This window comes from Apis laboriosa, unplaced genomic scaffold (assembly GCF_014066325.1).
Source record: "Apis laboriosa isolate Shangri-la unplaced genomic scaffold, ASM1406632v1 scaffold40_cov151, whole genome shotgun sequence".
NCBI lineage: Eukaryota > Metazoa > Arthropoda > Insecta > Hymenoptera > Apidae > Apis > Apis laboriosa.
Genome location: NW_025223180.1, coordinates 2,695,828 through 2,722,775, shown reverse-complemented (window position 1 = coordinate 2,722,775; position 26,948 = coordinate 2,695,828). Strand labels below are relative to the sequence as shown.

The 26,948-nt window shown below is 19.6% G+C and overlaps 10 protein-coding genes across 12 annotated transcripts; 5 read left to right on the top strand and 5 right to left on the bottom strand.

Moving 5' to 3' along the window:
• The first annotated feature begins 313 nt into the window (after positions 1-313).
• On the top strand, positions 314-2,658 carry LOC122715847 (ubiquitin carboxyl-terminal hydrolase 46). Of its 2 annotated transcripts, XM_043938368.1 has the most exons (8): positions 316-560; positions 926-1,006; positions 1,122-1,338; positions 1,451-1,531; positions 1,654-1,946; positions 2,028-2,165; positions 2,267-2,410; positions 2,501-2,658. In XM_043938368.1, the coding sequence occupies exons 1-8, from the start codon at positions 558-560 to the stop codon at positions 2,606-2,608; spliced, it is 1,065 nt and encodes a 354-aa protein (XP_043794303.1). In that variant the 5' UTR covers positions 316-557; the 3' UTR covers positions 2,609-2,658. The 2 variants fall into 2 exon arrangements, with proteins under 2 accessions (XP_043794304.1, XP_043794303.1); XM_043938369.1 differs by lacking the exon at positions 1,451-1,531 and having other exon boundaries at positions 314-560.
• A 345-nt stretch (positions 2,659-3,003) lies between these two features.
• Positions 3,004-4,130, bottom strand: LOC122715953 (60S ribosomal protein L21). The gene is made up of 2 exons (XM_043938558.1): positions 3,983-4,130; positions 3,004-3,592 (listed from the first exon to the last, which is right to left on the bottom strand). The coding sequence occupies exon 2, from the start codon at positions 3,575-3,577 to the stop codon at positions 3,098-3,100; it is 480 nt and encodes a 159-aa protein (XP_043794493.1). The 5' UTR covers positions 3,578-3,592; positions 3,983-4,130; the 3' UTR covers positions 3,004-3,097.
• A 130-nt stretch (positions 4,131-4,260) lies between these two features.
• LOC122715952 (proteasome subunit alpha type-1-like) lies at positions 4,261-5,851 on the top strand. The gene is made up of 5 exons (XM_043938557.1): positions 4,261-4,414; positions 4,681-4,931; positions 5,051-5,210; positions 5,288-5,497; positions 5,594-5,851. Exons 1-5 carry the CDS (start codon positions 4,412-4,414, stop codon positions 5,798-5,800), a joined length of 831 nt encoding a protein of 276 aa, XP_043794492.1. The 5' UTR covers positions 4,261-4,411; the 3' UTR covers positions 5,801-5,851.
• A 16-nt stretch (positions 5,852-5,867) lies between these two features.
• On the bottom strand, positions 5,868-7,945 carry LOC122715951 (lipoyl synthase, mitochondrial). Of its 2 annotated transcripts, none has more exons than XM_043938555.1 (6): positions 7,740-7,945; positions 7,358-7,663; positions 6,937-7,093; positions 6,799-6,856; positions 6,531-6,686; positions 5,868-6,462 (listed from the first exon to the last, which is right to left on the bottom strand). In XM_043938555.1, the coding sequence occupies exons 1-6, from the start codon at positions 7,809-7,811 to the stop codon at positions 6,102-6,104; spliced, it is 1,110 nt and encodes a 369-aa protein (XP_043794490.1). In that variant the 5' UTR covers positions 7,812-7,945; the 3' UTR covers positions 5,868-6,101. The 2 variants fall into 2 exon arrangements, with proteins under 2 accessions (XP_043794490.1, XP_043794491.1); XM_043938556.1 differs by having other exon boundaries at positions 7,358-7,660.
• Positions 7,946-8,470: 525 nt separating this feature from the next.
• LOC122715750 (sterol regulatory element-binding protein 1) lies at positions 8,471-13,159 on the top strand. The gene is made up of 8 exons (XM_043938177.1): positions 8,471-8,681; positions 9,120-9,710; positions 9,787-10,018; positions 10,127-10,518; positions 10,627-11,559; positions 11,675-11,982; positions 12,553-12,708; positions 12,773-13,159. The coding sequence occupies exons 1-8, from the start codon at positions 8,582-8,584 to the stop codon at positions 13,124-13,126; spliced, it is 3,066 nt and encodes a 1,021-aa protein (XP_043794112.1). The 5' UTR covers positions 8,471-8,581; the 3' UTR covers positions 13,127-13,159.
• Positions 13,160-14,356: 1,197 nt separating this feature from the next.
• Positions 14,357-15,315, bottom strand: LOC122715861 (nuclear receptor 2C2-associated protein). Its single transcript, XM_043938391.1, has 3 exons — positions 15,180-15,315; positions 14,713-14,803; positions 14,357-14,635 (listed from the first exon to the last, which is right to left on the bottom strand). Exons 1-3 carry the CDS (start codon positions 15,239-15,241, stop codon positions 14,357-14,359), a joined length of 432 nt encoding a protein of 143 aa, XP_043794326.1. The 5' UTR covers positions 15,242-15,315.
• A 419-nt stretch (positions 15,316-15,734) lies between these two features.
• On the top strand, positions 15,735-18,522 carry LOC122715933 (DNA primase large subunit-like). The gene is made up of 7 exons (XM_043938531.1): positions 15,735-15,987; positions 16,061-16,392; positions 16,519-16,746; positions 16,825-16,962; positions 17,184-17,562; positions 18,015-18,071; positions 18,515-18,522. The coding sequence occupies exons 1-7, from the start codon at positions 15,834-15,836 to the stop codon at positions 18,520-18,522; spliced, it is 1,296 nt and encodes a 431-aa protein (XP_043794466.1). The 5' UTR covers positions 15,735-15,833.
• A 133-nt stretch (positions 18,523-18,655) lies between these two features.
• On the bottom strand, positions 18,656-20,077 carry LOC122715748 (ER membrane protein complex subunit 8/9 homolog). Its single transcript, XM_043938175.1, has 5 exons — positions 19,724-20,077; positions 19,284-19,360; positions 19,139-19,208; positions 18,972-19,066; positions 18,656-18,876 (listed from the first exon to the last, which is right to left on the bottom strand). Exons 1-5 carry the CDS (start codon positions 19,931-19,933, stop codon positions 18,705-18,707), a joined length of 624 nt encoding a protein of 207 aa, XP_043794110.1. The 5' UTR covers positions 19,934-20,077; the 3' UTR covers positions 18,656-18,704.
• LOC122715749 lies at positions 20,015-21,182 on the top strand. The gene is made up of 5 exons (XM_043938176.1): positions 20,015-20,278; positions 20,386-20,518; positions 20,659-20,782; positions 20,862-20,979; positions 21,125-21,182. The coding sequence occupies exons 1-5, from the start codon at positions 20,146-20,148 to the stop codon at positions 21,142-21,144; spliced, it is 528 nt and encodes a 175-aa protein (XP_043794111.1). The 5' UTR covers positions 20,015-20,145; the 3' UTR covers positions 21,145-21,182.
• A 132-nt stretch (positions 21,183-21,314) lies between these two features.
• LOC122715932 (centrosomal protein of 112 kDa-like) lies at positions 21,315-26,940 on the bottom strand. The gene is made up of 13 exons (XM_043938530.1): positions 26,937-26,940; positions 26,028-26,207; positions 25,103-25,725; positions 24,313-24,795; positions 24,015-24,223; positions 23,749-23,911; positions 23,078-23,369; positions 22,533-22,765; positions 22,273-22,413; positions 22,005-22,169; positions 21,772-21,929; positions 21,496-21,631; positions 21,315-21,420 (listed from the first exon to the last, which is right to left on the bottom strand). Exons 1-13 carry the CDS (start codon positions 26,938-26,940, stop codon positions 21,337-21,339), a joined length of 2,871 nt encoding a protein of 956 aa, XP_043794465.1. The 3' UTR covers positions 21,315-21,336.
• Between the last annotated feature and the right edge of the window lie 8 nt (positions 26,941-26,948).

Sequence of the window (26,948 nt, the reverse complement as noted above, 5' to 3'; positions counted from 1 at the left end):
TAAAAATAATAATAAAAGCTTTAAAAAATATATCTACGTTATGAAATACATTTATTTTTCATTTCTCATATATAATTTTAATGAAATTGGCGCGAAAGAATAATCGCAAATAGCGATCACAAAATTATCAAATTTAAACGTATTTATTTCAAGTCATGAAGTATTTATTTGTAGATTGTCGAATATAATTTCTATAGAGATATCTTTCATTACAAAAATCATTTTTAAAGATCAATATTAATTTCCTTTATAATATTTTTGAGTACACAGCATAATTTCTAGTTATTTCATGAAAATTAATAATTTAATCGAGATAAGTGTTATTTATAATATATATGTTAATAAGAACGTTAAATGATACACGTGAACATTTTCTAACAAATATATTATATATACTATCATTATTAAACAATTGTTTTCGTTCTTAAAATAAAAATTATGATGTAATTATAGGAATTTAACCATTAAATCCATAAGTTAAAATACCATGGAGGTTTTGTTATTAAAATCCATGCTGTTTGCTTGTCAATGGTCAGTAATAGTTATTAAATCATAAAATGGTAAGATTAAATGAATTTTTTAATCGAAACATTTTAAATATTTTAATATTATTTTGCTATTTTAATATAAAATATAATCATATATTTTAAATAAATATGATATATTTATTTTAAATCATTGCTTATCGCATTTTTAGAAATAAATATTATAGTATGATAAAAAACAATTTGTAATTATAAAAAAAAATTCTAAAATCATATTAAAATATAAAAAAATTTTTTCAGTCTTTATTTATACATATATGGTAATTTCATATTCATATTATAATGTACTATATATTATTAAATAATTTAATAAATTAATTATAAAATATTTTCATTATAATATCAATATCCTCAATATTAATATTTTAATATTATTATAGGGTGCAAATATATCACAATTAGAAAGAGATATTGGCTCTGATCAATTTCCTCCCAATGAACATTATTTTGGATTAGTTAATGTAAGTATTAATTATAAAAATATAAATATAACAAAAATAATATTGATAAATTAGATTATTTCTTTATTTTTATTAATTATTATAAATATTAATATTAATAATTATATTATTATAGTTTGGAAATACCTGTTATAGCAATTCTGTATTACAAGCTTTGTATTTTTGTCGACCATTTAGAGAAAAAGTTTTAGAATACAAAGCTAGAAATAAGAGAACCAAGGAAACATTATTAACATGTTTAGCCGATTTGTTTTATAGTATTGCAACTCAAAAAAAGAAAGTTGGATCTATAGCTCCAAAAAAGTTTATTGCCAGATTAAGGAAAGAAAAAGGTTAATATAAACATATTAATTTAATTTTATTAATTTAAAATTTTATTTTATTATTAGAATGAAATTATTTATCAGCAAAATATGTAATGTATATGTATATCATTTTTTACAGAGGAATTTGATAACTACATGCAACAAGATGCACATGAATTTTTAAATTTTTTAATAAATCATATAAATGAAATTATTTTAGGTATGCAAATTTTATTGAATATACATATATAAATACATATATATATATATATATATATATATATACACATACAAATAAAATATATAGTAAAATATTCTTGTAAAAGTAATTTTATATTTTAGCAGAGAGAAGTCAAAGTAAACCAGCAGGAGGAAAATGTGGTGCAGGTGATGCTGGTTCACCACCAGAACCTACATGGGTTCATGAAATATTTCAAGGAATTCTGACATCAGAAACACGTTGCCTTAATTGTGAGACTGTATCTAGCAAAGATGAGGATTTCTTTGATTTACAAGTTGATGTAGATCAGAATACTTCAATCACACACTGCCTCAGATGTTTTTCAAATACTGAGACACTTTGTAGTGATAACAAATTCAAATGTGATCATTGTAGTAGTTATCAAGAAGCCCAGGTACTTTTATAAAAAAAATTTATAAAATTTATTAAAATTTAAAATTTAAAAAAGAATTTGATAATAATTTCTTTATTCTAGAAACGAATGAGAGTTAAAAAATTACCAATGATACTAGCATTGCATCTAAAGAGATTTAAATATGTGGAGCAATATAATCGTCACATCAAAGTTTCCCATAGAGTAGTTTTTCCTTTAGAACTTCGGCTATTTAATACTGTAAGTATTTATATTTTGATTTGTTTCAGGTTTTAATATTTAATATTAAGATAATTAATTTATAATTAATATTTATATGGTGTTTTTTATATAATTTATAGAGTGACGATGCAGTGAATCCAGATAGATTATATGATTTGGTAGCAGTTGTAATACATTGTGGAAGTGGGCCTAATCGAGGACATTATATTTCCATAGTTAAAAGCCATGGATTTTGGTTACTTTTTGATGATGACATGGTTGATGTAAGTCTTATAATTTACATTATAATATTTATTTTATTAGAATTATTTATATATCTTTGTATAAATATATAAACTAAATTTTTATTTTAGAAAATTGATGCATCTACAATAGAAGACTTTTATGGACTCACATCTGATATTCAGAAAAGTTCTGAAACTGGCTATATCTTATTTTATCAATCAATAGATTGTAATTAGAACTTAATATAAATATATAGTAATTAAAGTAAATAAATTCTATATGGTAATTTCGTATCTTATTGAAATATAGTGTATAAAAATTAAAAATATTATATATTAGATTATTTATAAAAATAAATTTATAGAATTATGTATACCTGATTTGTAAAATATAGAAAAAGTTATTAGTTTCATGAAGTATTTATTCATGTAATACTTTAAAGAAAATTATTTCTTATTTATATTATAAATTTATATATTATAAATTAATTGAATTATGTAAAAATTATTTATTTTAAATTCAATGAAAATATAATTTATAAAATATCTTTTATTCTAATTAGAAATATTAGCAAATTCTACATATATAAATAAAAAATATATATTTTATATATAATATAGAATATTTTTATTATATTTTCAAAATTATATCCAAAACATATAGAAAATGTGCAGTATGCTTTCAAAAAATAACATTAATTTTTTCAGAATATATTTATTTAAATTTTAAGCAATAAATTCATAAGGTATAGGTGCAAGTGAAATAGGATTTTCACGTCCTGATACAATATGTGCAGGCATTGGTTCAGCAGGTTGTCTTTTCAATTGTACTTTAATGTTTTTTTCCTTTGCTTCTTTTCTGAGTCTTTCGTTTTCTTTTACTCGTTTCAAAAAATCTTCTCTACATTTAGAATGAGTCAAATGTTCAATACGAACATTTATTCTTTTTGCAATAATTCGTCCACGTACTCTCTTATTAACAATGACACCAAGAGCATGGGGAGTTACATTAAATACACGTCCAGTTTTTCCATGATAAACTTTATAAGGCATTCCCTTTTGCACTGCTCCATTACCTTTAATATCAACTATATCGCCTACTTTATATACTTTCATATACGTGGATAATGGAATTGTTCCATGTTTACGGAATTTTCGGGAAAATAAATCCCTTGTTCCTCGACGATATCCCTTTGAATTCGTCATATTAACAATTCTTGTCTGTAATAAACATAATTCAATTAAATTTAATTATAATTCTTGTAAAGATACTTCTAATTAAAATTGATTGGTATGTCAGTTAATAAGATAAAAATATTTTTATGTATAAAGTTATGTAATTATACGATTAGTATTAAATTTTAACAAATTTAATGATTAAATAAAACATTTTTATTAAAATTTGAAATATATTTCATTAACATATGCACGAATATTGTCACGTGCGTTCTCTTATAAAAATAATTCAGGATAAAATTTTTTTTTTTAAAAAAATTTTTAAAAAAAAATTTAAGTATAATAAATATAATTTTTATAAATTTTGATAGCATAAAAAATGAAATACCAAATTAAATATAATTAAAAAATTGTATATAATATTATCAAACCTACAAGAGACAAGCGTAACCTCTCACGTCTGTGAAGAAGAGAATTTAAGATCGTTAAATAACAGTTATATTAAAATCGATAACAATCGATATTTAAGTACATCGATTTCCGACTATATCAATTTTTTTATTATAATTATTAAATATTTTATATAATATTTAAATATATTAATAAACATTTTATAAATTTTTTTTAATTTATTTTAAAAAATAAACTTTAATACTACTAAAATTTTTTAGATAAAATAAACTAGAATTTATAAAGGAAGTTTCCTCTCTAACGTTTATTCAATCATAATACCGCTGCATGACAGTTGTTTTCTGAAAATTCATATTAGTGATAAATATTTTGCAATTTTACATTATATCTTAACTAAATTAATAATTTAAATAATAAATAATATTTTATATTATAATTATATAATATTCAAAAATGGTTTGTATTTTATATAATTATTTATGATTAAACATAATAAGATATATCGCTTTATTATAATATTTACAAAGAATTTATAAAATATAATTATTTTATAAATTATAAATAAATTTATAAAATAATAATAATATGTTAATATTAATAATATGTTACATGTAATTATAAAATATGACATATTGATTTTTTTTACTTTAAAAATGTATTATTATAACTAATAGAACCTATTTAACTTAAAGAAATTTATTATATTTTATATATTTTTTCAGTTTCGTAATCAATATGACAGTGATGTCACAATTTGGAGTCCACAAGGACGTTTACATCAAGTAGAATATGCAATGGAAGCTGTAAAATTAGGATCAGCCACTGTAGGACTTAAAAATAAAACTCATGCAGTCCTTATTGCACTCAAGAGAGCTTCTTCAGAATTATCTGCTCATCAGAAAAAAATTTTCCCTATAGATAAACATATGGGAATTTCTATTTCAGGTTTAACAGCTGATGCTAGAATGTTAAGGTATATTGTATATTGACAATGATAAAATATTGATTATTTTATATTAATCTTGTTAAAAATACAATTATTGCAAAATCTTTAATAAGTTATCAATAAAAAATTTATTTATCTATTTATAGTCGATATATGAGAACTGAATGTTTAAATTATAAATATTCTCATGATGATTTATTACCTGTGAGTCGTTTACTTGCATCTTTGGGAAATAAATTACAAACATGTACTCAAAGATATGATAAAAGACCATATGGTGTAGGTTTACTTATTGCAGGATATGATGTAAGTAGTTATGAAATATTAAATATTATTTATTGAAGAATAAATTAATATTAAAATATTATAAATTTTTTTTAAAGGATCAAGGACCACATATTTATCAAACATGTCCTTCATCAAATTATTTTGATTGTAAAGCAATGGCTATTGGTGCACGTTCTCAAAGTGCTCGTACATATTTAGAAAAACATCTTAATGAACTTCTATCATGCGATCTGGATGAATTAATAAAACATGGTCTTTGTGCATTAAGAGATACATTGCCAAATGAGGTTGATTTATCAGTGAAGGTAATAAATGTACTTTTCTACAATATATTAAATAAAATTAATATATAAATATAATAAGAATAATTATTATATGTATTATATATATAATTATTACAGAATGTATCTATTGCAATAGTAGGAAAAGGTACAGATTTCAAAATATTTAATGAAGATGAAATTTCTGTTTATTTATCTCAAATTGAAGATGATAAACGTAATAAACCTACTGAACCAGATGTAGAAGATTCTAAACCTCCACAACCTCCATCTTCTGATGAAAATCAACAAGACCCACAAGTTACAGTTGCAATGGATACAGATTAAAAATAATGTAATATATTTTATAATATATTTTCTGTATACATTCAAAATGAACATTTGTATTTTATGTTTGTATTTTTCCTACCATTATATTCAATACAATAATAGAATATTATAGATTATGAAAATTTTGTTAATTTTCAATATATTACATTTTATAATATAATTACAAGTATTTCTATTAACTTAATGCACAAATTTACAATAATTTATATTATAACATATATGAATTTTGTATTATATAATATAAAATTCATATAAATAATTATAAATATTCCAATAATTATAATTAAAAGAAATATATTTATTGATTTTCAGCCTGTTTATTTCTACGTCTTTTTAATATATTTGTTAAAAAAAATTCTCCAGCTTTATATGATGAACGTACTAATGGACCACTTGCAGTATATAAAAATCCTAATTCATTTCCTATATTTTCCCATTTTTTAAATTTTTCAGGTGTAACATATTCAATAACTTTTAAATGTCTTTTTGTAGGTTGCATGTATTGTCCGAGTGTTAAAGCATCTACACCAATTTCTCTTAAATTTTTCATTGTTTGTTCAATTTCTTCATCAGTTTCACCTAATCCTAACATTATTGATGATTTTGTAATTAATTCTGGATTACATTTTTTTGCTATTTTTAAAACCTTCAATGATTGCCTAAACAATATATAAAAAAGTATGTATATAAATTTTAATTAAAAAAATAAATATAGAATATAATTCACCTATATTCAGCCCGTCTATCTCTAACAAATGGAGTTAAACGTTCAACAGTTTCAATATTATGAGCAAACACATCAAGATTAGAATTAACAATTGTTTCAATACAATCTTTATTTCCTCTAAAATCTGGTACCAAACATTCTACTAAAATATTAGTTCTGCAAAAATATATAAGATACATACAAGAAATCTCTATTTTATATGTAAGTAATGAATTATAATAATATATATAATTATAAGAAATATAAAAATGAAGTGATTTTTATATACCTTTTTTTAATTTCTTTCACTGTTTCTGCAATATGATTAGCTCCACCATCATTTAAATCTATTACAATATATAATTTTAATATGAAATACATAAAAATTTTAATATATACATAAATTAAAAATAAAAAAAGACCTAACCATCTCTGTCTACTGATGTTAATACAACATAATCCAAACCCCAATCTGTTATTGCAATTGCTGTATTTATTGGTTCTTCTGGATTTAAAGGTAATGGTGTACGTGATGTTTTTACAGAACAGAAACGACAACCACGGGTACATGTATCGCCCATTAACTATATTAAATTATTTTTCATATATTATATTTTTATAATATAATTAATTAATTTTTTTAGATTGTTATCAAAAAATTATAATTTAAATAAAAATATAATGAAATTATTTAAGTATATAATAAAATATTTTATATAATAAATTCATTCACATAATTTTTAATTTTATTCTCAATTTTAATATTAAATATTACTAGAAAGCATATTTTTAATTATTTTGGAATAAAAATATAGATTAATGAGATATTTTAAATTAATAATACAAACCATAATAGTAGCAGTTGCTGTTCCATGTATACCACCTCCCCAACATTCCCCAATATTAGGACATCGTGCTTCTTCACATACAGTGCTTAATTGTAATTGTCTTAATTGTGATTTTATTCTATTATAACTTTTACCTATAGGTATTTCTGTTTTAAGCCAAGGTGGTAATCTTAAACGGGATTTGTCTCCCTTTTCTAATTTTAATTTTCCATCATATTGTTTATAAGTATCAGCAATAAAATGTTCTAAGTCAGGTCCATCTTTTAATTTTTGAGAAAAATTTTTTTTTTTTATGTAATGCAACTGCTTTAATAATAAATAAAATTAATATATAATAAAGAACACTAAATAGTTTTATATTTAGATATAATTTAATATGTACCGTTGAATGAAAATTACAAATAGTACATATTTTTGTGCGACTTATATTATACTTATGAAAAGCTTGAAACATGATTATCTATAAAAGAACATTCAAATAACCTCTTAATAAAAAAAACAGTTCAACAAAATATTATCAAATATGATAATAAGTATACAATATTACAAATAACAAGCTTTTGTAATTTACTTGAATTTATAATTTTCTTATATATAGTTTTGAAATATAAAATATATTAAATATCTCAAAAATTATTTATTTATGACGTACTTATACATAATTAAAAATTTAAGATATGATTTTAACACAGAAACAATATAACTAAATATTCGTCTATCAAATTATAATAAAAAATCTTAATAAACAATTTCATATTTATATTTTGTTTAAGTTTAATTTACATATGACATTCCTTATAAAATTTATAATAAAATTTATAAATTTTTGTTTGTATATTTACAAATTTTATTAAAATTATTTTTCTTATTTTAATTTAATAATAACTAATAAATAACATAATAATAAATAATAATTTATAGAACTATTATTATATAGAAATGTTTCATATTGCATTTTATAATAAAATTTAATAAAATTAGTAATATCATTTTTTCATAAAAACCCGTCCATATGCACTCGACCATATATAAATTTTGTTAGTTTAGCAACACATATTGACGTAATATCATCCGATCTTTAGAGCTTCTATGATTGGATGCGGTAAAGGTCGGGTGAGCGTTCGTAATTTGTTAGTTATTACGTTTTATATATCAGTGATTCGTTTTGTTTTAATTCTTACATTTATTTAATGAAAATAAATATTTGACAAACAATACATTATAATGGCAGATCCTGGAGGATGGTCTACAACACAAGAAAATGATTTTTCTAATTTTCAATCAAATGATAGCTTCAATTTAAATGAAGTAACTGGTATTGATGGTATGTAACATGCAATCTTTGTCAAATTAAATTGTATTATTTTGTTTTTAGTAAACATAATGAAATAATAATTTTTTATTTTTTTTTATTGTATTTTTTTCTATATTTCATTTGTTTCATCTGAGATTTCATATAATTTTCTTTTATTTTTTTAAATGTATATATATATACATGTATATATATGTATATATATATATATATTTATATATATATGATTTTATTTATTAAAACAGTATAATAGAATAGTTTTAATTTTTATTATCTAATTCAATATTTTTTTAAAATTAAATTAAAAAATTTTTAATATCTTATATCCATGTTATTACATTAAAAATTTGAAATATATAATAAAGTATAACCAGTATTGTTATATGTAATTTTGTTTATATACATATTAATTCCGTTTTTATTTTCTTTTTTTTTTTATGTATGTTATAGAACTTCTTACAAACTGTGAAAGTGAATTATTAAAAAATGAAAATTTATTTAGTGATGATGCATTATTATCACAATTGGAAGAGCCTTTGGGCATGGATACAGAAGGATTGGATTTTTTAAACTTTAATAATAATAAAGAATTAAAGGATTTCAAAGAATTTCATAATTTTGAAAATCCAAATATTATAAAACCTGTATCAAATGGAAATGTAATATTAACTCCAACAGTAACAGAAAATACACAACAAATTTCTTGTGTTTCTCAACAACCTCAACAACAAAAGCAACAACAACCACAATTGCAAGATATAATACCTGTACAGAATAGAGCACAGAGAATATCTGTCACAGCAGCACCCACAGTATTTAGTTCACAATATGCTATTCCACAAAATATGAATTTTAGTGTCCAATCACCTGTTGTAACAATTGCACCAATGACCCAACAAAGACAATTACTTTTACCAGCTAAGCTTATAAAATCAGAATCAGTTGTTTATTCTAGAGGGTCACAAGCTGTTAGTTCAACTTCTGTACCCCATCAAATACATACATTAGTAAATACTGCTAATGGAACAGTTTTAACTGCTGGTAAAAATTATGGCAATTTATTGATGCTATCAAATTTTTTATTTTTATTCATATTCATATTTCAATTTTTATTTAGGTATTCCAGTTGTATTAGATACTGATAAAGTACAAATTAATCGTTTGAGCACAAATACACATATAGGTGTACCAAGAGTAAAAGAAGTAAAACGTAGTGCACATAATGCTATAGAACGACGTTATAGAACATCAATTAATGATAAAATTATTGAATTGAAAAATATCATTGTTGGAGTAGATGCTAAATTAAATAAATCAGCAATTTTAAGAAAAACTATTGATTATATCAGGTATATTAAATATATTATATATATTTAATTTTTTTTACACATATATTATATATTAAAAAAATATTTATTAAACAATTTTAGATTTCTAAAAATTTAATAAAATTTTAGATTTCTGCAAAATTCTAATGCAAGATTAAAACAAGAAAATATGTCATTAAAATTAGCTCAAAGACAAAATTTACGTGATTTATTAGTTTGTGGTGAACTTACACCACCTAGATCAGATTCAAGTGAACCATCTTTATCTCCAGCACCAGCACCATTATCTCCCCCATCTCCATCTTCTATAAAAGATGATCCAGATGTTTTACAAAATGTTGATGCAACATCTGTTCTTACCAATCAAAGCATGAGAGATCATACCAGACTTACACTCTGTGGATTTATGCTTCTCTTTTTAGCATTCAATCCTTTAGGTTTTGTAATAAATAATATTGGAAGATTTAATTCTGATTATATAAATACAAAATTGGATGGTCGTACCATTCTTAATTATCAAGGTATAAATACTGTAATAATAATAATAATTTATTATTATATATTATTATATTATTATAATCTACTAATTGTTACATATAATGAATAATAACAACATTAATCTTTTTTAGATCAATCAGATTTTGAAAATCCAGTATGGAGTAATTTATTATTATGGTTAACGAATACTATACTTTTAATTGGCGGACTTTGTAGATTATTATTATATGGTGATCCAATATTACCTTCTGATAGTAAAATATTTCTTGAACTTCATAGATGGAGACGCCAAGCAGAATTTAATATATCAAAAAGTGAATATAGTCAAGCATATCGAGATTTACATCAATGTTTGCAATACTTAGGTCGTCCATATCCATCATCTCGTACAGAAACTTGGCTTGCAACTATGTGGCAAATCATAAGGCAACTTCTTCATAAATTATGGATTGGGAAATGGATTTTACATGTTCATAAATGGTTTTCAGAAAAAACCATACGACAACAGGCAGAAATATCAGCTATGGAAATAGCTATTATTTATCAGCATATGCTATGTTTACATTTATCAGAAGGATCAAAAAATGGAACTTTGTATCTCGCTCTTTCTGCAGTGAATTATGCAGAAACAATTGGTGAAACTATTCCAAAATCATTATTGGCAGAAATATATACTAATGTTGCATTATGTTTCAAACAATCACTTTTTCCATTTATTCATAAATATTATTTAGGCAAAGCGCGTACATTATTGTCATCATGTACAGTTCCATCAAAATTAAAATGGATAATGAGTGATGAAGGTGCAAAATTTTTAGCATTTCAAAAATGGCAATATGGAGAACAATCAGATAATGAATTCACGTCTCAAACTAGTAAAGCTGATCCTCTATCATATGCTTCACGTGCATATAGAGATTATTTAATTGGACAATGTTTACGTATTTTAACTGGCACTGTTGGAGATACTCATTTATCTTCAATATTAGAATATGGACAAACTATTATGGCTTCTGCTGGAGTATATACTGGATTTTTGTGTACTGACAAAGTTACAATTACACGTAAGAATTATTAAAATTAAATAAAATTTTTTTTAATTTTTTCATACTGAATATATACAATTAAATTTATTTCTTTATTTTGATGAATGAACAATTTCGTCAATTAATATTTTAGATTGTGAAGATGAAATTGGATTATGGTGGGGAGCAGTTATGTATGTAGCAGCATGTTGGAGATTAAAAGAAGATGATTCTCAAGCATGGAGCATTGTTGAAAGCAAATTTCCTTATGAAAAAAATTATCAACTTTGCAATAATAATAATAGTGTTAGTCCACTACCATATATTGTTTTCAATACTTTGCAAGCTGCAAAAGCTACTATTAAACCAACTTCCATGCATTTTATTGATCAAGCAGGAATATTACTTGAACAATGCTTGGTTTATTACAATTGCAAACAACAGTCTTCACAAAATGTTTTGGTAAGATATTTAGATATTATATCCATTAGATATAATATCAATATTTAATATCAATATTAATATTCAACTCTTATTAAATACAACTAAATATAATAATTAAAAAATTAAAAATTATGAATTAACACAATTTGAATATAAAAATAAAAGTATTTAATTTTAAATTTATAATTTTATTCTTTAAGTTAGTTTTTATAATTAAAAACATGTTTATAATTAAAAACGTTTTTATAAAGTTTTTAAATAATATATATATTTTTTAAATAAATATTTCATTTTTATACAAAATAAAAAATATTTTTAATAAACAAGTAAATCATATAGATCAACAATTGATATGAAGTACATTATAAAATTATCTAGTATCATTATTAAAATATTTATTTGATTGCTTATCTGTTACAACTGTGCATTGTAGTTGCATTGCATGAAATATAACTATGCAATACTTCTACAGTGCAACTCTTGTGGCAGATTTCAACGCCATATAGTAATAAATATATGATAGTAAATAAAACTTATATATATTTATATTTTTTTTAATGATTTTTTTATTGGTTTTGATTTTTTTAGCTTACTCAATTGTGGATTTGTGACTGGTTACTTGAAATGAGAACTACACTTTGGCAAGAATTAGATAGTGATTTAGAAAAATTAACCACAAATATATCTCTTAGAGGTTTTCAACGTGATTTAGCTTGTTTAAGACAATTATGTCAACATATTCCAGTAAGTTTTTTTTTTTTTAATTAAAAATATTCATCATCTTTAATCATTGTTGTTTATTTTTTAGTCTACCTTGGCAAGAGTATTTCTTTATGAAGCCACAGTACGTATAATGGCAGGAGCAACACCAGTAAAAACTCAAATATTATTAGATCGCAGCTTACATCATAGAAATTCACGTTCTTCAATTATTTGTGGTAAAGATCGTTCACAAGATCAATATACTGGAGAAAAAGAACACGCAGTAGCTTTATGTTTAGCATGTCGACATTTACCTTCATTATTACTAGCTACTCCTGGAGAACGTGCAGGTATGCTTGCAGAAGCTGCAAAAACTTTGGAAAGAGTAGGTGATAGAAAAAGACTTCAAGAATGTTATAAATTAATGAGACAACTCGGATCGGCTATTTCTGCTAACTGATATATTAAATAAAAATCTTTATTCTGCCTTTTATTTGAATTTGTTTTATTTCATATAAGCAATACAAATTTAAAAAGAAATTGCAGATCTAATATAACTTCATTTTTTTACTATTTTATCATTAAAACAAAGAACAAACAAAATGATTAACAAAAAGTCTTCTAAAAAAAATGCAATAATATGATTAGTTGATTTTAATGGATTTTAATACGTATTAAAAATAGATATATATTAACCAAAAGTATTATTTATAAATATCAATAAATAAAATCATATAGCATTATGTATTGTTGAATAAAAAAAAAAAGTGTTCTTCTTAATCCTATTCATCCCACAAGATTTTTCGTTACTTGCGATAATACATATATAATACATATTGTATTATAAGTGGAATATTAGATAAAGAGAAATTTTAAGAACTTAAATTGAATGGACATTAATTTAATTTTTTTTAATATGTATACATTATATATATTAATATATACAATATATATATATATATATACAATTTATATACATATTAATACATACATTACTATATATAAATTTCTAAAATATTTACAAAAATTTTTTTTTATTATGTAATAATATAATATTATTATATTTTATATCTTTTTATTAATAATTGTTTGATTGAAAATAATGTTTTAATATGTCATTTATCATAATTTATATAATCATTTTATATATTATTTAATTCATTTATCATTACTACATGTTTATATATTTAACATAATGGTATTGAAATATATAAATTATATTTTTTATATACTTCAAAATAAAAATCTTCTAGTTTTTGTATTATTTTAAGATTGTGTACATATTTTTTTCTATAAAATAGCTAAAAATTTTTTTTTTATAATATATTAATTTTTTATAGTTAATAACATTTTTAAAATTTGAAGATAAAAACATTGTAATAGCATTGAACTTTAAAGTTAATATTTTAAATCTATTATAATTTAAAAATTATACAATTTAACTTTTTTAATATTTATTAATTAAATGTATAAATTGTTTTTAAATATAAAATATAAATTATATATATATAACTTTAAAAAAATAAATGAAATAAATTGAATTTTTTTTTATTTCATATTTGCTTATTTTTTATTTTTTTTATTTCTTCTACTTTTATTATTATTATTATTATTATTTCCTTATAATATTTAATTATATTTTATTTAAAATATAATAAAATCTACATATTATAAATATTATCATAATATGTTATGAATATAAAGATAATTTGTATATGATTATTCTGCCAAAAAAATCTGTACTTTCATTAAATACAAATTTAAATGTTTTTGCTTTGATTGAATTTTTCAAATTAAACATTTGTATTGTATTTTTATCTTCTGGATAAAATGATTCATAAAATTTAGTTTCTTTGTCACCAACTTCTAAATGACAATCTTTGCCAACAAATCCACCTTGAAATTCAATTTCAAATGAATTTACTTCACATTCTTGTTCAAAATGAATAATTATCCATTGTGGAATTCCCTATAATATATGTATATAATAATAATAAATATTTCTTTTAATATTATATGTGAAAAATAAAACAAAAATTTCCTTACCGAATTGGAATTCCAACATGTTTCAGGACAATTATCAAACATATAATTTTTCCCATAAGATTGATTATTTTTATTTAAAACCGAACTAACTCTAAACATAACAAACATATAAACTAAATTTTTTTTAAATTTTATTACATAAAATAATATATATATATATATATATTAAAGTATAAGTATCAATAAAAATATAAGTATCAATTTATATTTTGAATAATATTAATTCTTAATTATTCTTATGTAATTTCAAAATATTTCAAATACTATAAATATATCATAATTTTATTTTTAATAATTAAATATTTCAATCGTTGTTAATTATATTTTATAATTATATCGAAGGTTAATTTTTATTAGAATTTCATAAAAAAATTTATATATTTCCATAATTATAATGCAAATATACTTATAAAATATATATATATATATATATTTTATTATATTTATGCTTATTTTAAATAACTTACCGACATTCAAATTTATATTGTTGTAACAAAGAAGTCATAATAAGACAAAAAATGTTTGACATATAATTTAACCTCGTATATTAAAATTATACTAATCACATTGTTATGTATGGTTATGTTATCGTCGTGCAATAAAAATTATTTTATTAAATTTTCAATGATATTTTTTTGTAATAAATATTATACAATAAAATTATAAATAGATCAAAAGTTAATTAAGTAATTATTAGTAATATATAATAATTTAATTGTACAAAACAAATATCTTAACTATTTTTAACTATTTATATCTTAAAAACAGTAGCAATAATTTTTATAAAGACGTTTTTTAAATATTTGTGTTGAAAATTAATTAATTCTTTTATATTGTAATAATTGTATAATCATTTATTTCAATAATATTTTAATAATGAATTTTGACATTGAATATCATAAATAAATTGATGAAATAAAATGATAAAATATATATATATAATATGAATAAAATATGGATACTTTTATAAATACAAAATAATCTTTTTTTCACATTATTAATTTCACATGGAATAATGGAATAAATGCTGTTTTATATAAAAAATTAAATGATATAAATTTGGTTATTATATTATTTTATGATATATAATTATTATTTTATCATTACAATTTTTCATAGGTATGGCATGCATACCAATTACATTTCAACCTAGTATGAAAATTAAACAAATTCCTAATTACATATACTTGCATGATTTGCAAATGTATATTATACCTCCATCTGGATATATTAAATTAGAAGAATTATATCAATGGTGTATTGATAGATTAAAGGGTAGTTATTGTAATTCTTTTTAATAAATAATTAATATTTATATTTAGAAATAAAATCAAATTTTGTTTTCTAGTTTTAGAATTAGTAAACAAAGTATCAAAACAATATTATAAAGCGAGGCAGTGTCGTATTGCTTTAATTAAAGAATTGGAAAAAAATGATTTAATTAAGTTTGCAAAACTTATAAATATGTCTAACTATGAAATTTCACAAAGTAAAAAGCAGTTTCTAAGAAAAAATGATTCTATATCACACTTTATTTTGAGATCAGCATTTTCTTTAGAACATAAGAAAAGACAATGGTTCTTTAAACAAGAAGTAAAATTATTTAAATGGAGACTTTCTTTTTTGAATAAAAAAGACATAAAACTTTTTAATTATATTAATGGAATTCAATTTCCTTCTGTTAGTATAAAATATAATAATTATATGTAAATTATCTATAAATTAATTATATAATATTCTATTATATAATTTTTATTATAATTAATAGAATATTTTTTATTTACAATTGCTAATATATTCATTTAGGTTTCTGAAGAGGAAAAACAAAAAATTAAAAAAGACTTAGAAATGTTTTGTTTTGTCAATGAAAATATTAATATTATAAATTTTTATAAAGTATATTTTACTAATGTAATAAATCTGATTGCAAAACGACAAGTATTTTTGAAAAATGGAATTGCTTATGTACCTGAAACAAAAGTTTATTGGATAATTTTTTCTGAATTTAAAAAAAAATTAAATGAAGGTTTTGCTGTAAGTATATAATTTATATTTAAATATATTTAAAAAATATATATTATTTTTTGAAATATTGTATATTTTTTTTTTTAGTACTCAAGAACAACAATATCAAATATTTATGGTGATGAAAGAATAACAAAAATATTTAATATACTTCAAAATTATATTAATAAACCATATCTTGAACATAATAGATATAAATATATATCTATTGATGAATTAGATGAGGTATATTTTAGTTATAATTATTTTTAAAATATTTACAATTATTCTATTTTAAAATATTAACAACTTAAGTATTATAATATAAAATAATATAAAATATATAACAATTATTCTATTTTAAAATATTAACAACTTAAATATTAAAATAAAATTAATAAAAAATAAAAAAATTTTACTAATTAATCATTTTATCATATCAATTTTATTTTAATATTTTTTTTAAGCTATCACAAAAATCATTTCCATTGTGCATGAGATTGCTTCATGAAGCATTACAAAAAAATCATCATCTCACAAATGGTGGTAGAGTTCAATATGGCTTGTTTCTTAAAGGAATAGGTCTTAAATTACATGATGCAATACAATTTTGGAAAGATGAATTTACAAAAAAAATGGATGAAAAAACTTTTGAAAAACAATATAAATATGGCATACGATTTCTATATGGACAGGAAGGAAAACGTGCAGATTATGAACCATTTCATTGTTTTAAGATATTTAATTCTAATGTTGGTTTACGAGATAATCATGGTTGTCCATTTAAATGTATGACATTTGATCTACTGAAACAGACACTCTCAAATTATGGATTAATTCATTTAGGTAAATAATAATATTTACTTATAATAATATTATACATATTAAATTATATTAAAAAATAAAATGGAATATATGAAAAAATAATTAAAAAATTTAGAATTAAATATTTAATAATAATATATTTATTAAATATAAATTATTATAAATATAATAATATATTTAATTCTTTCATATTGAATTAATATATCATGTATGGACTTATCAAATTATTATTAAATGTAATTAATTCTAATATTATTTATATAAATTTGTATGCAATACTTTATTTATTAATTTCATAATTTATAGCTATAATTATCTAATAAATATCTAATAAATAGAATTTTAATATATGCACAATCAAAAAAATGAAATCAATTCTTTCAATTATAGAAATTTATAATAATTTATTAGTATATTAATTTTATTTATTTTTAATTATTATATTATTTTTAAAAAAATTAAATTTATTTCAGATATAGAATCAATAATTCAACATGTAAAAAAAAAATCTTATCTTGAAGCATGCAAAATTTATTATGAAATTACACACAATTGTATTATAGATAATACCTTTAAGCATCCAAATATATATTTTAATTCTAGTTATAAACATTTTGAAAATATATTTTCAGGTAAATTTCTTCATAAAATCATATTACTATAATATTTTGTAATATATTACATAATTATAATAGTTAGTAATGATTCAAAAAAAAAAAAATGAACAATAAAGAAATTAATTATTTTTTTTTTTTATAATACAATTATGTATATAATAATTATATTTAATTAATTTTTTTAGGTATGGAAGATTAAAAAATATAATTTTAACAAGTTTCAAAATTAAAATCTTTTCATAAAATATAACAATGAAAAATATTTACTTTTAAATTGTTTTTATTTATTTATTATTTTAACAAATACTTATAAAAAGTTAAAGAATTATTGTATAATTTTGAATCTAAAAGAGCAGTTGGATAGTATCATTTTTGTAATAACATTGATAATTATATTGAATATAATTCTTCATTTCAATTTACTATTTTAAATCATTTTATATTAATAAATTAAAATGCATATTCTTATTTATTAATTTATTTACATTAAATATTCCTAAATGCATTTGAAAATATTCATAAATTATTTTTATAAATTCCATATTTTTATTTATATTTTTCCATAACTTCTTCTATGATTTTATTAAGTTTTTGATTTTGCCAATTAAGAGAAATATCATCAAGATGATTATCAAAATCTATAAGATTTCTATATTCTTCTGCTTTAAGTAAGGAATATAATACATCTGTATGTATCACTCCTTTGTCATATAATATACTGTAAAAATCAATACAATTTATCAATATGAACAATAAGCACAAAAAATGAGCAATAAGCATTAAAAAAAAATTGTGATATATTAAATTAATTACTCTGTTATATCTTTAAGTTTCCATTTGCCATCTATAAATTGTGATACTCTTAAAGGATTTGAATTCATAGCAAGTGTAATTTCTTTATTATCCACCTAGTAATGTGAAAAAAAAATAATACAAAAATTTTGATTTAGTATTTTGATTTAATTTGTTAAAACACTTACCACAACAAGTAAAGTATTACCATAATTCTCTGCTATTTTATCCGCTATTTTATGAGCAGGTTTATCTGTACTATATTTTTAAATTTTTATAATTAAGATCAATAACAAAAAAATTGTCAAAAATTCTAAATAAAGAATAAAATACCTTAAATCATTTATGTTTTCATTTGCTAGATAATAACCTGCTAGTACTAAACCTTTACTATTAGCATATTGATCAACCTGAAAATATTTTTAAATATGTTTATATTACAAAATTCAAATAATTATATATAATTTCATAATTGAAATTTCCAATAATTCAATAATTTCTTACAATTACGTAAGAAAATGATGTTACAAATTGTTATAAATAAAAATGTTTTTATAAATTTATATATTTAATATATTTTATAGGTTAAAAATTACAAATAAAAACAGAAAATTTTAAGTATTTCTTATAATAAAATGATATTATTTAACATGTAAAATATAATTTATAAATTATATCTGTATTTTATACGACTTATTATCATAAAAAATGACATTAATAAAATTTTACAAAATTTATTAAGTTTCTGAATTCATTACACATCAAATATTTACCATGGTTAAAGCAATTTCTGCCATAGGCGAAACATGAAGACAAATATGAAAAAGTGGAATTACATCTTCAATATGTAATTCAATGAATTTACCATCATTTTTATTACTTTGTTTGGCTAACAATAAACCATTTATTGCACAGTGTGGATACTTAGCTGCGTGTAAAATAATCTTACAATATGCACGACTAGAAAATGAAATATCTGCCATTTTTTTTTACAATAAATACTACTACAATCTACTTCAAGTATATAGTACTGTATATAAATTAGCCTACTTTAAGAGTTTAGATCAGACCAAATCTGATCATTGATTACATTTAACATATGATGATTCATTTATCAAGTTGGTAATAAGCAAAGAAATATTTTTTAAAGTTACGTATTGTACTTTTGTTTATTTATCTTTTAAAATAATTTAAAATGGATAGTATTGAAAAAGTTATCAATCTTTTACACAAAAGAAGAACTATTCGTGAAGAACAATTCGCAATTGAAGAAAAAAAGCAAATTACTGAATATAGTAATTTGATAAATACATTACAAACTATAAAAGGTTTTTATTTTTAAATCAAAAAAAATTATTATTAATTTTATAAAATTAAAATTCAATTATATATTTATTATTTATTATATATTTATTATATATTATTTATTATACAGATGAACGGAACAATTATAAAGAAAGTATTGTTAAAAATCTTCAAAGTTTAACAATGCATAAACATTCAATATATAAATTAATTTATAATACAGAGAATATATCAGGATTACCAGTTTCTCATGATTATCATCGGTATTATGATAATAAATACTTTAAAAATACTTTTTAATATTATTAGTAATATTATTATTAATAATTTATTATATTATTAATAATAATAATTAATACTAATAAAAAATATTTTTAAAGTTATTTATTAAAATATTCTTTAGGCAAGCAATAATGTTTTTATCTGAAGGAATTGATTTTATAAATAAATTACAAGATATATTTAAAAATTTTGACAATATTGATAAAAAAAATAATATTAATTCTATGAATATGCTTCATGATATTGTAAGTTCATATTATTAAAACAAAATAAAAATTGCTATTATTTAAATTTATTTTATTTTATACATATGTATTTTTTCAGACATTTTGTACAAAAAGCATAGGAAGTGAACTTTGTAAAGTAAAGTCCTTAATTTCAGATATAAAAACATTACAAAAAAATACAGAAATATTGCAAGAATATTGTTTGGTTAATGATGGTAAGTTTGTTCAATATGTAAAATGTTATTTAATAATTATTTTGTTACAAATATTTAAATTATTATTAAGTTATATAAAATACATTATGAGAAAGAATTTTAAATTTAAGAATAATTTAACTGCAATAGTATTATTTATTTATAGATGAAGATATTAAAATCTAAACAAACATTATTATATTTTGAATAAGAAAATTACATTTTATTATTATTTATTGATAAGGTAATCCTTTTTATTTAATTTTATTTTTAAATATTAATGCTAGATTTAAGAAATATTTTCAGCAAACATTAAAATCTTTTGTGAATTATTTTCAAAATTATTTTCATTATTTAAAATACCTTTTAAATGTCTATTTAGAAGTTTATATATTTATCAATAGTATTAAACTCATCATTGAGATTTAATTTTAACATAATTAAGTTTGGATCTATAATATTCTGCAACAAAAAAGTTTTTTAAATAAATAATATTATATATGTAAAAGTATTTTTGTAAATAAATTATTTTCTTACCATTAATTCTGTAGTGATTTCAGATTTTGATTGTATTTCAGAAAATGATATATCATTTTGAAAATTATGTGAAACATTTAGATCTCTTTCTGGTTTTTCAGTTTCATAAATTGAAGAAACTTTTTTAATTCTATCCCTTTAAAATAGATATGTATAATAATAATAAAAAATTTAAAGAAAAACAAAGTATTGTATATTTTTGAAAAAACTTATTATTATTAATATGTGTGCGCGTGTGTGTGTGTGTATAAATAATAATTATATTATAATATTTACTTTGTAACATTGTATTTTTCAGTTGCAATTTTTTTTTCTTTTTCCATTAATGCTTGAATTTGTAATTGTAATTGATTAAATTTTTGTTTATTTTGATTTTCTAAGTGTTTTGCATTTTTTAAAGCTTTCATTCCTTCTTCTTTTTTAATTAATGCAGACTATAAAATATTTAAATAATAATTGATTTAGAAATTGAAAGAATTAATAATATAATAATTATTTTAAAATATTACTTGTGTAAGATATTCAAGTTCTTTAGCACGTAAAATAAGTAAATTCTCCTTATCTTGTAGAATTTGCTTATGAATATCAAGTTCATTAATTTTTTCTTGCCATTTTAATTTATTTCGATTAGCAGATATAGTTGCTTCTTGTGCAGTTTTAACAGCAGTCTCCAACTATATAATGATTAAAATATAAGTTTTTATATTTTCTAAATAATTATGTATCATTTCTTTTTATAATATTTGTATATAATTCTGTATATATAATTGTTTATACCTCTATTTTATCAATTTCATTATTGTTTTGTAATTTACTTGAAATTTGTAATTCTGCTTTTTCAATTGTTATTATTTCTTTTTCTTCTGCAAGTAATTTTAATTGTCTCTCTTGTTCTTTCATCCAAGATTCCTTCAATGTCTAATTAAATATAAATATAAATATTTATTATTTAGTATTTCTATATATATATAATTTCAAATTATATAACAACAATTTTAATTCTAATTCAAAAATATAATTTAATTAATATTTAATACCTCCATATAATCACGTTCCCATTTCATTTTTTCTTCAAATAATTCTCTTTCTCTTAAGAGATTTGTTGCTTTTTTCTCAAGTGTTTCTTCTGCCTGATTGCATAATGTACTTTGCTTTTGAAGTTCAGTTATAATACTTGTAAGACGAATGTCAAGTTTCTCCGTTGTTTCTATAAATTTATTACGATGTTCTTCTAGGACATTATTTTGATGCTTTAATTCAAGTCTCTGAGCTATAAATATTATTCAATAAAAATAATTTTTTAATTTATAATTTATAGAGTGTATAAAATATAGATATTTATAAAATAATTAAAAAATTATTTATTTTCTTTTTGCATAATTGTAATATTTTTTATCCATTATTAATCCATATAATAATATTATATAATAAATTATATAATTTTATATATATAATATACATATATAAATGTGAATTCATATAATATATTTAATATATGAATAGTAATTATTATATTTAAGAAAAATATAAAAAATAAAATACATTAAATATATTTGTGGAATATATTATTACTTAAATATACCTTTTATATCATCTTCCTGTAATTTCAAAGTATTTTCATGAGATTCCATTATTTCTTTATGTTTAATTTCCAATTTTTTTTTATTCTCTATTATATCTTCAATAATAACATTAGCCTTTTGTAATATATTTTCTATATCAGTTGTTCGAGTTGTCATAATTTGTATCATTTGATCTTCTATTTGCTTAGCTTTAGATATGTTTTCTATTACATTATTATATTGTTTTTGTAAAAGTTTTATGTTTTCAGAATGTAATTTACAAAGATCTTCTATATTTTGAGCATGTTCATTCTAATTGAAATATATTGCAATTATAAAATCTTTTTTATTTAAAAGATTTATATGTTAAAAATATAAATGTATTTATAATTATTAATTATAGATTAAATTTTATAGAATAAATAGCAAAGCATTTTAAAATATTACTAAAAAACATTATTAATAAAATCATAAAATAAAAAATTTATTATTTAAAATAATAAAACTAATAACTAATAATAAAACTAATATTCAAAAAATTAAAATAAAATTATTATTATGTATATTTTTTATATATCTACATTTTTATCTTACAAATAATTTTATATTACAAATAAAAATAAATATATTATAATAATAATTTACATATATATTATTACAAAATATATGTACATAACGCAAAATATTTAACCTTTAAATTGTGAATTTTTTCTTTATATTCGTTTTCTATTTGTAATTTTTCATTTTTTAATTTTTCGAATTTTGTTATGTAATCTGTTTCTAAATATTCTATTTCTCTTTTAATTCTTCCTTCTGATTTTGTTATTACTTCTCTTAAAAATGAAATTTGTCTTCTAAAAATTAAATTATTTTTATTATTACATTATTATATTATTATATTATTTATATTTAAAAATGGTTTAATAAAAATATTATAATAATATGTAAAAAACATACTCATAAAATTCTGCTTGAAATGATAATTCATTATCATATTTTTCATTTATATAGGATAATTTATTTTCCAATTTTGATTTTTCTTCTTCTAATTTTTTTATTCTATCTTTCATTTCTTTAATTTCATTTATAAATTTCTTTTCTTCTTCATCTAAATCCAATTTATAAATTGTAGTATTTGGTATTGATACAGACTGTGTCATTAAAACCTTAAAAAATAAACAAAATTTTATTTATTTTTTTATTACATACTTCTGTATAAATATAATGTGTAAATATTATATCTGAAAAATTTTACATTAATATATTGATTAATTCGTTCTTGTTGAATTTTTATTTGTTTTTCCAATAAAGTTTGTCTTTCAAACTGTAATTTTAAAAGTGCATTAAATTGTTTCTCTTGATTATGTAATGCAGAATGTTGTGCATTTGTTATTTTATTTAATTGTTCATTTTGTAGAGAAAATATTGTTGCTGTTCTTAATTCATGTTCTTGTTGTTGCATATTTACAAATGCATTTTCTTGATGTAATTGTGTGCCAAATAAGAGTGGGAAAATAGATGTACCTTCTAAATCATTTGTACCAGATTTTTTTGAACTTACTGTACTGTTTGTATTTTGAATTTCAATATTTTGTTTAGAAGTAACTGTTTTATCAATTTTAGTTATTTTTTCATTTGTTGCTAATTTTTTTGGACCACCCAACCATTCTGGTAAATCCTTTTCTGTTTTCATATTTTGTATAACAGAATTTTTAGTTGAAACATTCTCATTTGTCATCTTAAAAATTAAAAAAATATATTTAAAATTGGAAATATTCCCTTTTTTCTAATTATTGTTACTTATGTAATTATAAACATAATAAATATGTAATTATAAACATAATCTTACTTATGTAAATTATAAACATAATAAATATTATTATAAATAAATTAATAATTTTATTTCATTATTTTAATTTTTATTTTTAATATTTACTTATTATCTAAATTATATTTTATATTAACTTTTACAAATATAAAATATTTAAGTTTTAATTTCCTGATACTATATTTAATTATTTATATTATAAATGAAATATAATTACCAATTCAAGATTTTGATTTGATAATAAATCAACAGATAACAAACCAAGAGGATCATTTATAATTTTTGTATTTCTTCTACCTCTACGAGATTCTTTTGCAAAGAATTTAGTTGATAAATCAATAGCATCTAATTTTGATTCTTGTATATTTGTAGATTGTTCTAATTCTGTTTTTTTATTATTTTTAGGAATAATAGAATCCACAACATTTGGTGAATGAGATTGATTTTCAAATGAATGCTCTCTTAAAGATCTCTTTGTTTTATCTATTATATCACATTTATCATTTAAATTCATTAAAATATCTTCATTTTTAGATATAGTTTTCAATTTCTGTATATTTTTTTCTTTAAATTCATTTTGTGATATAATAAAATTACTTTTAGAAGGTGAATAACCATTTAATTTCTGTGAAAATAATTGATTAGTTTCTTCTTGCTCTAAATGCAATTCTAATCCATTATTTGATTTAATACTCGTTGTAGATGTAATTGGATTTTTGATTTTGAAAATATCTTCCATCAAACTGCTTTTGCTACTAGATGCAAATAAACTCTTACTTTCTTTTGCAGAAATTTCTTCATCAGATAATAATCCAGTTAATAAATCATCTTCATTAGAATCTATATATTAAGAAAATTCTCAAATAATTATAAAAATTATAATTTAAAAAATAATAATTTAAATAATTGATTAAAATGTAATTATTTAATTTATTATTATAATTATTTAATTATTATAATATAAATAAAAATTTAATTAATAAATATTGTATCTATATAGAAATATATTTTTTATAAAATTATAAAAAAATAAATACAAAAAATTTTAAATCCAAAAATATTTTTTAAATTCTTTAATAACAAATTATTATTAAAAATAAATCACCAGTTTATGTTGTTTATATTTTAAGTGTGTAAAGCACCTTTAAATATAACTTTTTTTTTTATTTCTCCATCAGATTGTATATTAGAATCTTTAAGAGCATTTGTAGATTTTAATTTTTTAAATGAATCATTAAATAATTCCATATCTAAACTCTCCATATCTTCTAATGTTTTTGTAATATCATTTAAATTTGTATTTAATGTTTTATTTTTATTATTATATATATAATCAACAATCTACATATGAAATTAAACAAAAATTATATAAATAATTATAATATATAATTATAATATAGAAACTAATATTCAATAGATTTTTCTATATATTTTAATTGTTTCTATTTCTTTATTATTCTTTATTATAATATTTAAAATAAAAATATTGATATTTTTAAAAAAAATCTAAGTTATTTAAATTTTATTTTTTTAACTTTTTTATTGTAGATCACTAGTTGTAAAATAATCGTCTCTTGTTTGCACTTTAAAGGTTTAATGTTGTGTATTGCATGGGTCATTAGCCTTGTTTGTTTCTTAAAAGGAATGTTTGAATTGATTCATATTCAGGTTTCTATGGAGATAATAATATTTGTAAAACAATTTAAAGAAAATATTCTTTTATATTGTTTTCTTCATAGATATATTTTTTAAAAAATAATATAATTTCTAAATTATATAACAAAATTTATTATCTTTTTTAATATAAACTAAAAAGTATTTTTAGAATTAACGAATTATTGAAATTTAACTTAAGTTAATAAAGATTATACAAATTACAAGAATTTTAAGTTTTATCAAAAATATATTTAGTATTATATTATATAATAATATATATTAATAAATTTATACAAATAAATTTAAAATATTTTTTTTGTACATGCTTATAGAATTATTTATATGTTCATTACAGATTTAGTACGATTTTAGCAAATTATTGTCAATTTTTATACGCATGCTCATTA

Coding starts and splice junctions, on each gene's coding strand:
- LOC122715847 (XM_043938368.1), top strand. Junction 1,007..1,121: donor ATTATTTTGGATTAGTTAAT/GTAAGTATTAAT, acceptor ATATTATTATAG/TTTGGAAATACCTGTTATAG. Junction 1,947..2,027: donor GTAGTTATCAAGAAGCCCAG/GTACTTTTATAA, acceptor TCTTTATTCTAG/AAACGAATGAGAGTTAAAAA.
- LOC122715932 (XM_043938530.1), bottom strand. Junction 23,912..24,014: donor TTTCAAGCAGAATTTTATGA/GTATGTTTTTTA, acceptor TTTAATTTTTAG/AAGACAAATTTCATTTTTAA. Junction 22,170..22,272: donor ATGAAATTGATAAAATAGAG/GTATAAACAATT, acceptor ATCATTATATAG/TTGGAGACTGCTGTTAAAAC.
- LOC122715748 (XM_043938175.1), bottom strand. CDS start 19,933: ATGGCAGATATTTCATTTTCTAGTCGTGCATATTGTAAGATTATTTTA. Junction 19,361..19,723: donor CAGAAATTGCTTTAACCATG/GTAAATATTTGA, acceptor AAATATTTTCAG/GTTGATCAATATGCTAATAG. Junction 18,877..18,971: donor AAACTTAAAGATATAACAGA/GTAATTAATTTA, acceptor TGATTTTTACAG/TATATTATATGACAAAGGAG.
- LOC122715750 (XM_043938177.1), top strand. CDS start 8,582: ATGGCAGATCCTGGAGGATGGTCTACAACACAAGAAAATGATTTTTCT. Junction 10,019..10,126: donor AAAACTATTGATTATATCAG/GTATATTAAATA, acceptor ATAAAATTTTAG/ATTTCTGCAAAATTCTAATG. Junction 11,983..12,552: donor AGTCTTCACAAAATGTTTTG/GTAAGATATTTA, acceptor TGATTTTTTTAG/CTTACTCAATTGTGGATTTG.
- LOC122715749 (XM_043938176.1), top strand. CDS start 20,146: ATGGATAGTATTGAAAAAGTTATCAATCTTTTACACAAAAGAAGAACT. Junction 20,279..20,385: donor TACATTACAAACTATAAAAG/GTTTTTATTTTT, acceptor TTTATTATACAG/ATGAACGGAACAATTATAAA. Junction 20,519..20,658: donor GTTTCTCATGATTATCATCG/GTATTATGATAA, acceptor AATATTCTTTAG/GCAAGCAATAATGTTTTTAT.
- LOC122715953 (XM_043938558.1), bottom strand. CDS start 3,577: ATGACGAATTCAAAGGGATATCGTCGAGGAACAAGGGATTTATTTTCC.
- LOC122715952 (XM_043938557.1), top strand. Junction 4,932..5,050: donor GCTGATGCTAGAATGTTAAG/GTATATTGTATA, acceptor ATCTATTTATAG/TCGATATATGAGAACTGAAT. Junction 5,211..5,287: donor TACTTATTGCAGGATATGAT/GTAAGTAGTTAT, acceptor TTTTTTTTAAAG/GATCAAGGACCACATATTTA.
- LOC122715861 (XM_043938391.1), bottom strand. CDS start 15,241: ATGTCAAACATTTTTTGTCTTATTATGACTTCTTTGTTACAACAATAT. Junction 14,804..15,179: donor CAATATAAATTTGAATGTCG/GTAAGTTATTTA, acceptor TGTTATGTTTAG/AGTTAGTTCGGTTTTAAATA. Junction 14,636..14,712: donor CATGTTGGAATTCCAATTCG/GTAAGGAAATTT, acceptor CATATATTATAG/GGAATTCCACAATGGATAAT.
- LOC122715951 (XM_043938555.1), bottom strand. CDS start 7,811: ATGTTTCAAGCTTTTCATAAGTATAATATAAGTCGCACAAAAATATGT. Junction 7,094..7,357: donor CAGCAACTGCTACTATTATG/GTTTGTATTATT, acceptor AATTTAATATAG/TTAATGGGCGATACATGTAC. Junction 6,857..6,936: donor AACATCAGTAGACAGAGATG/GTTAGGTCTTTT, acceptor ATATTGTAATAG/ATTTAAATGATGGTGGAGCT.
- LOC122715933 (XM_043938531.1), top strand. CDS start 15,834: ATGGCATGCATACCAATTACATTTCAACCTAGTATGAAAATTAAACAA. Junction 16,747..16,824: donor AATTAAATGAAGGTTTTGCT/GTAAGTATATAA, acceptor TTTTTTTTTTAG/TACTCAAGAACAACAATATC. Junction 16,963..17,183: donor CTATTGATGAATTAGATGAG/GTATATTTTAGT, acceptor ATTTTTTTTAAG/CTATCACAAAAATCATTTCC.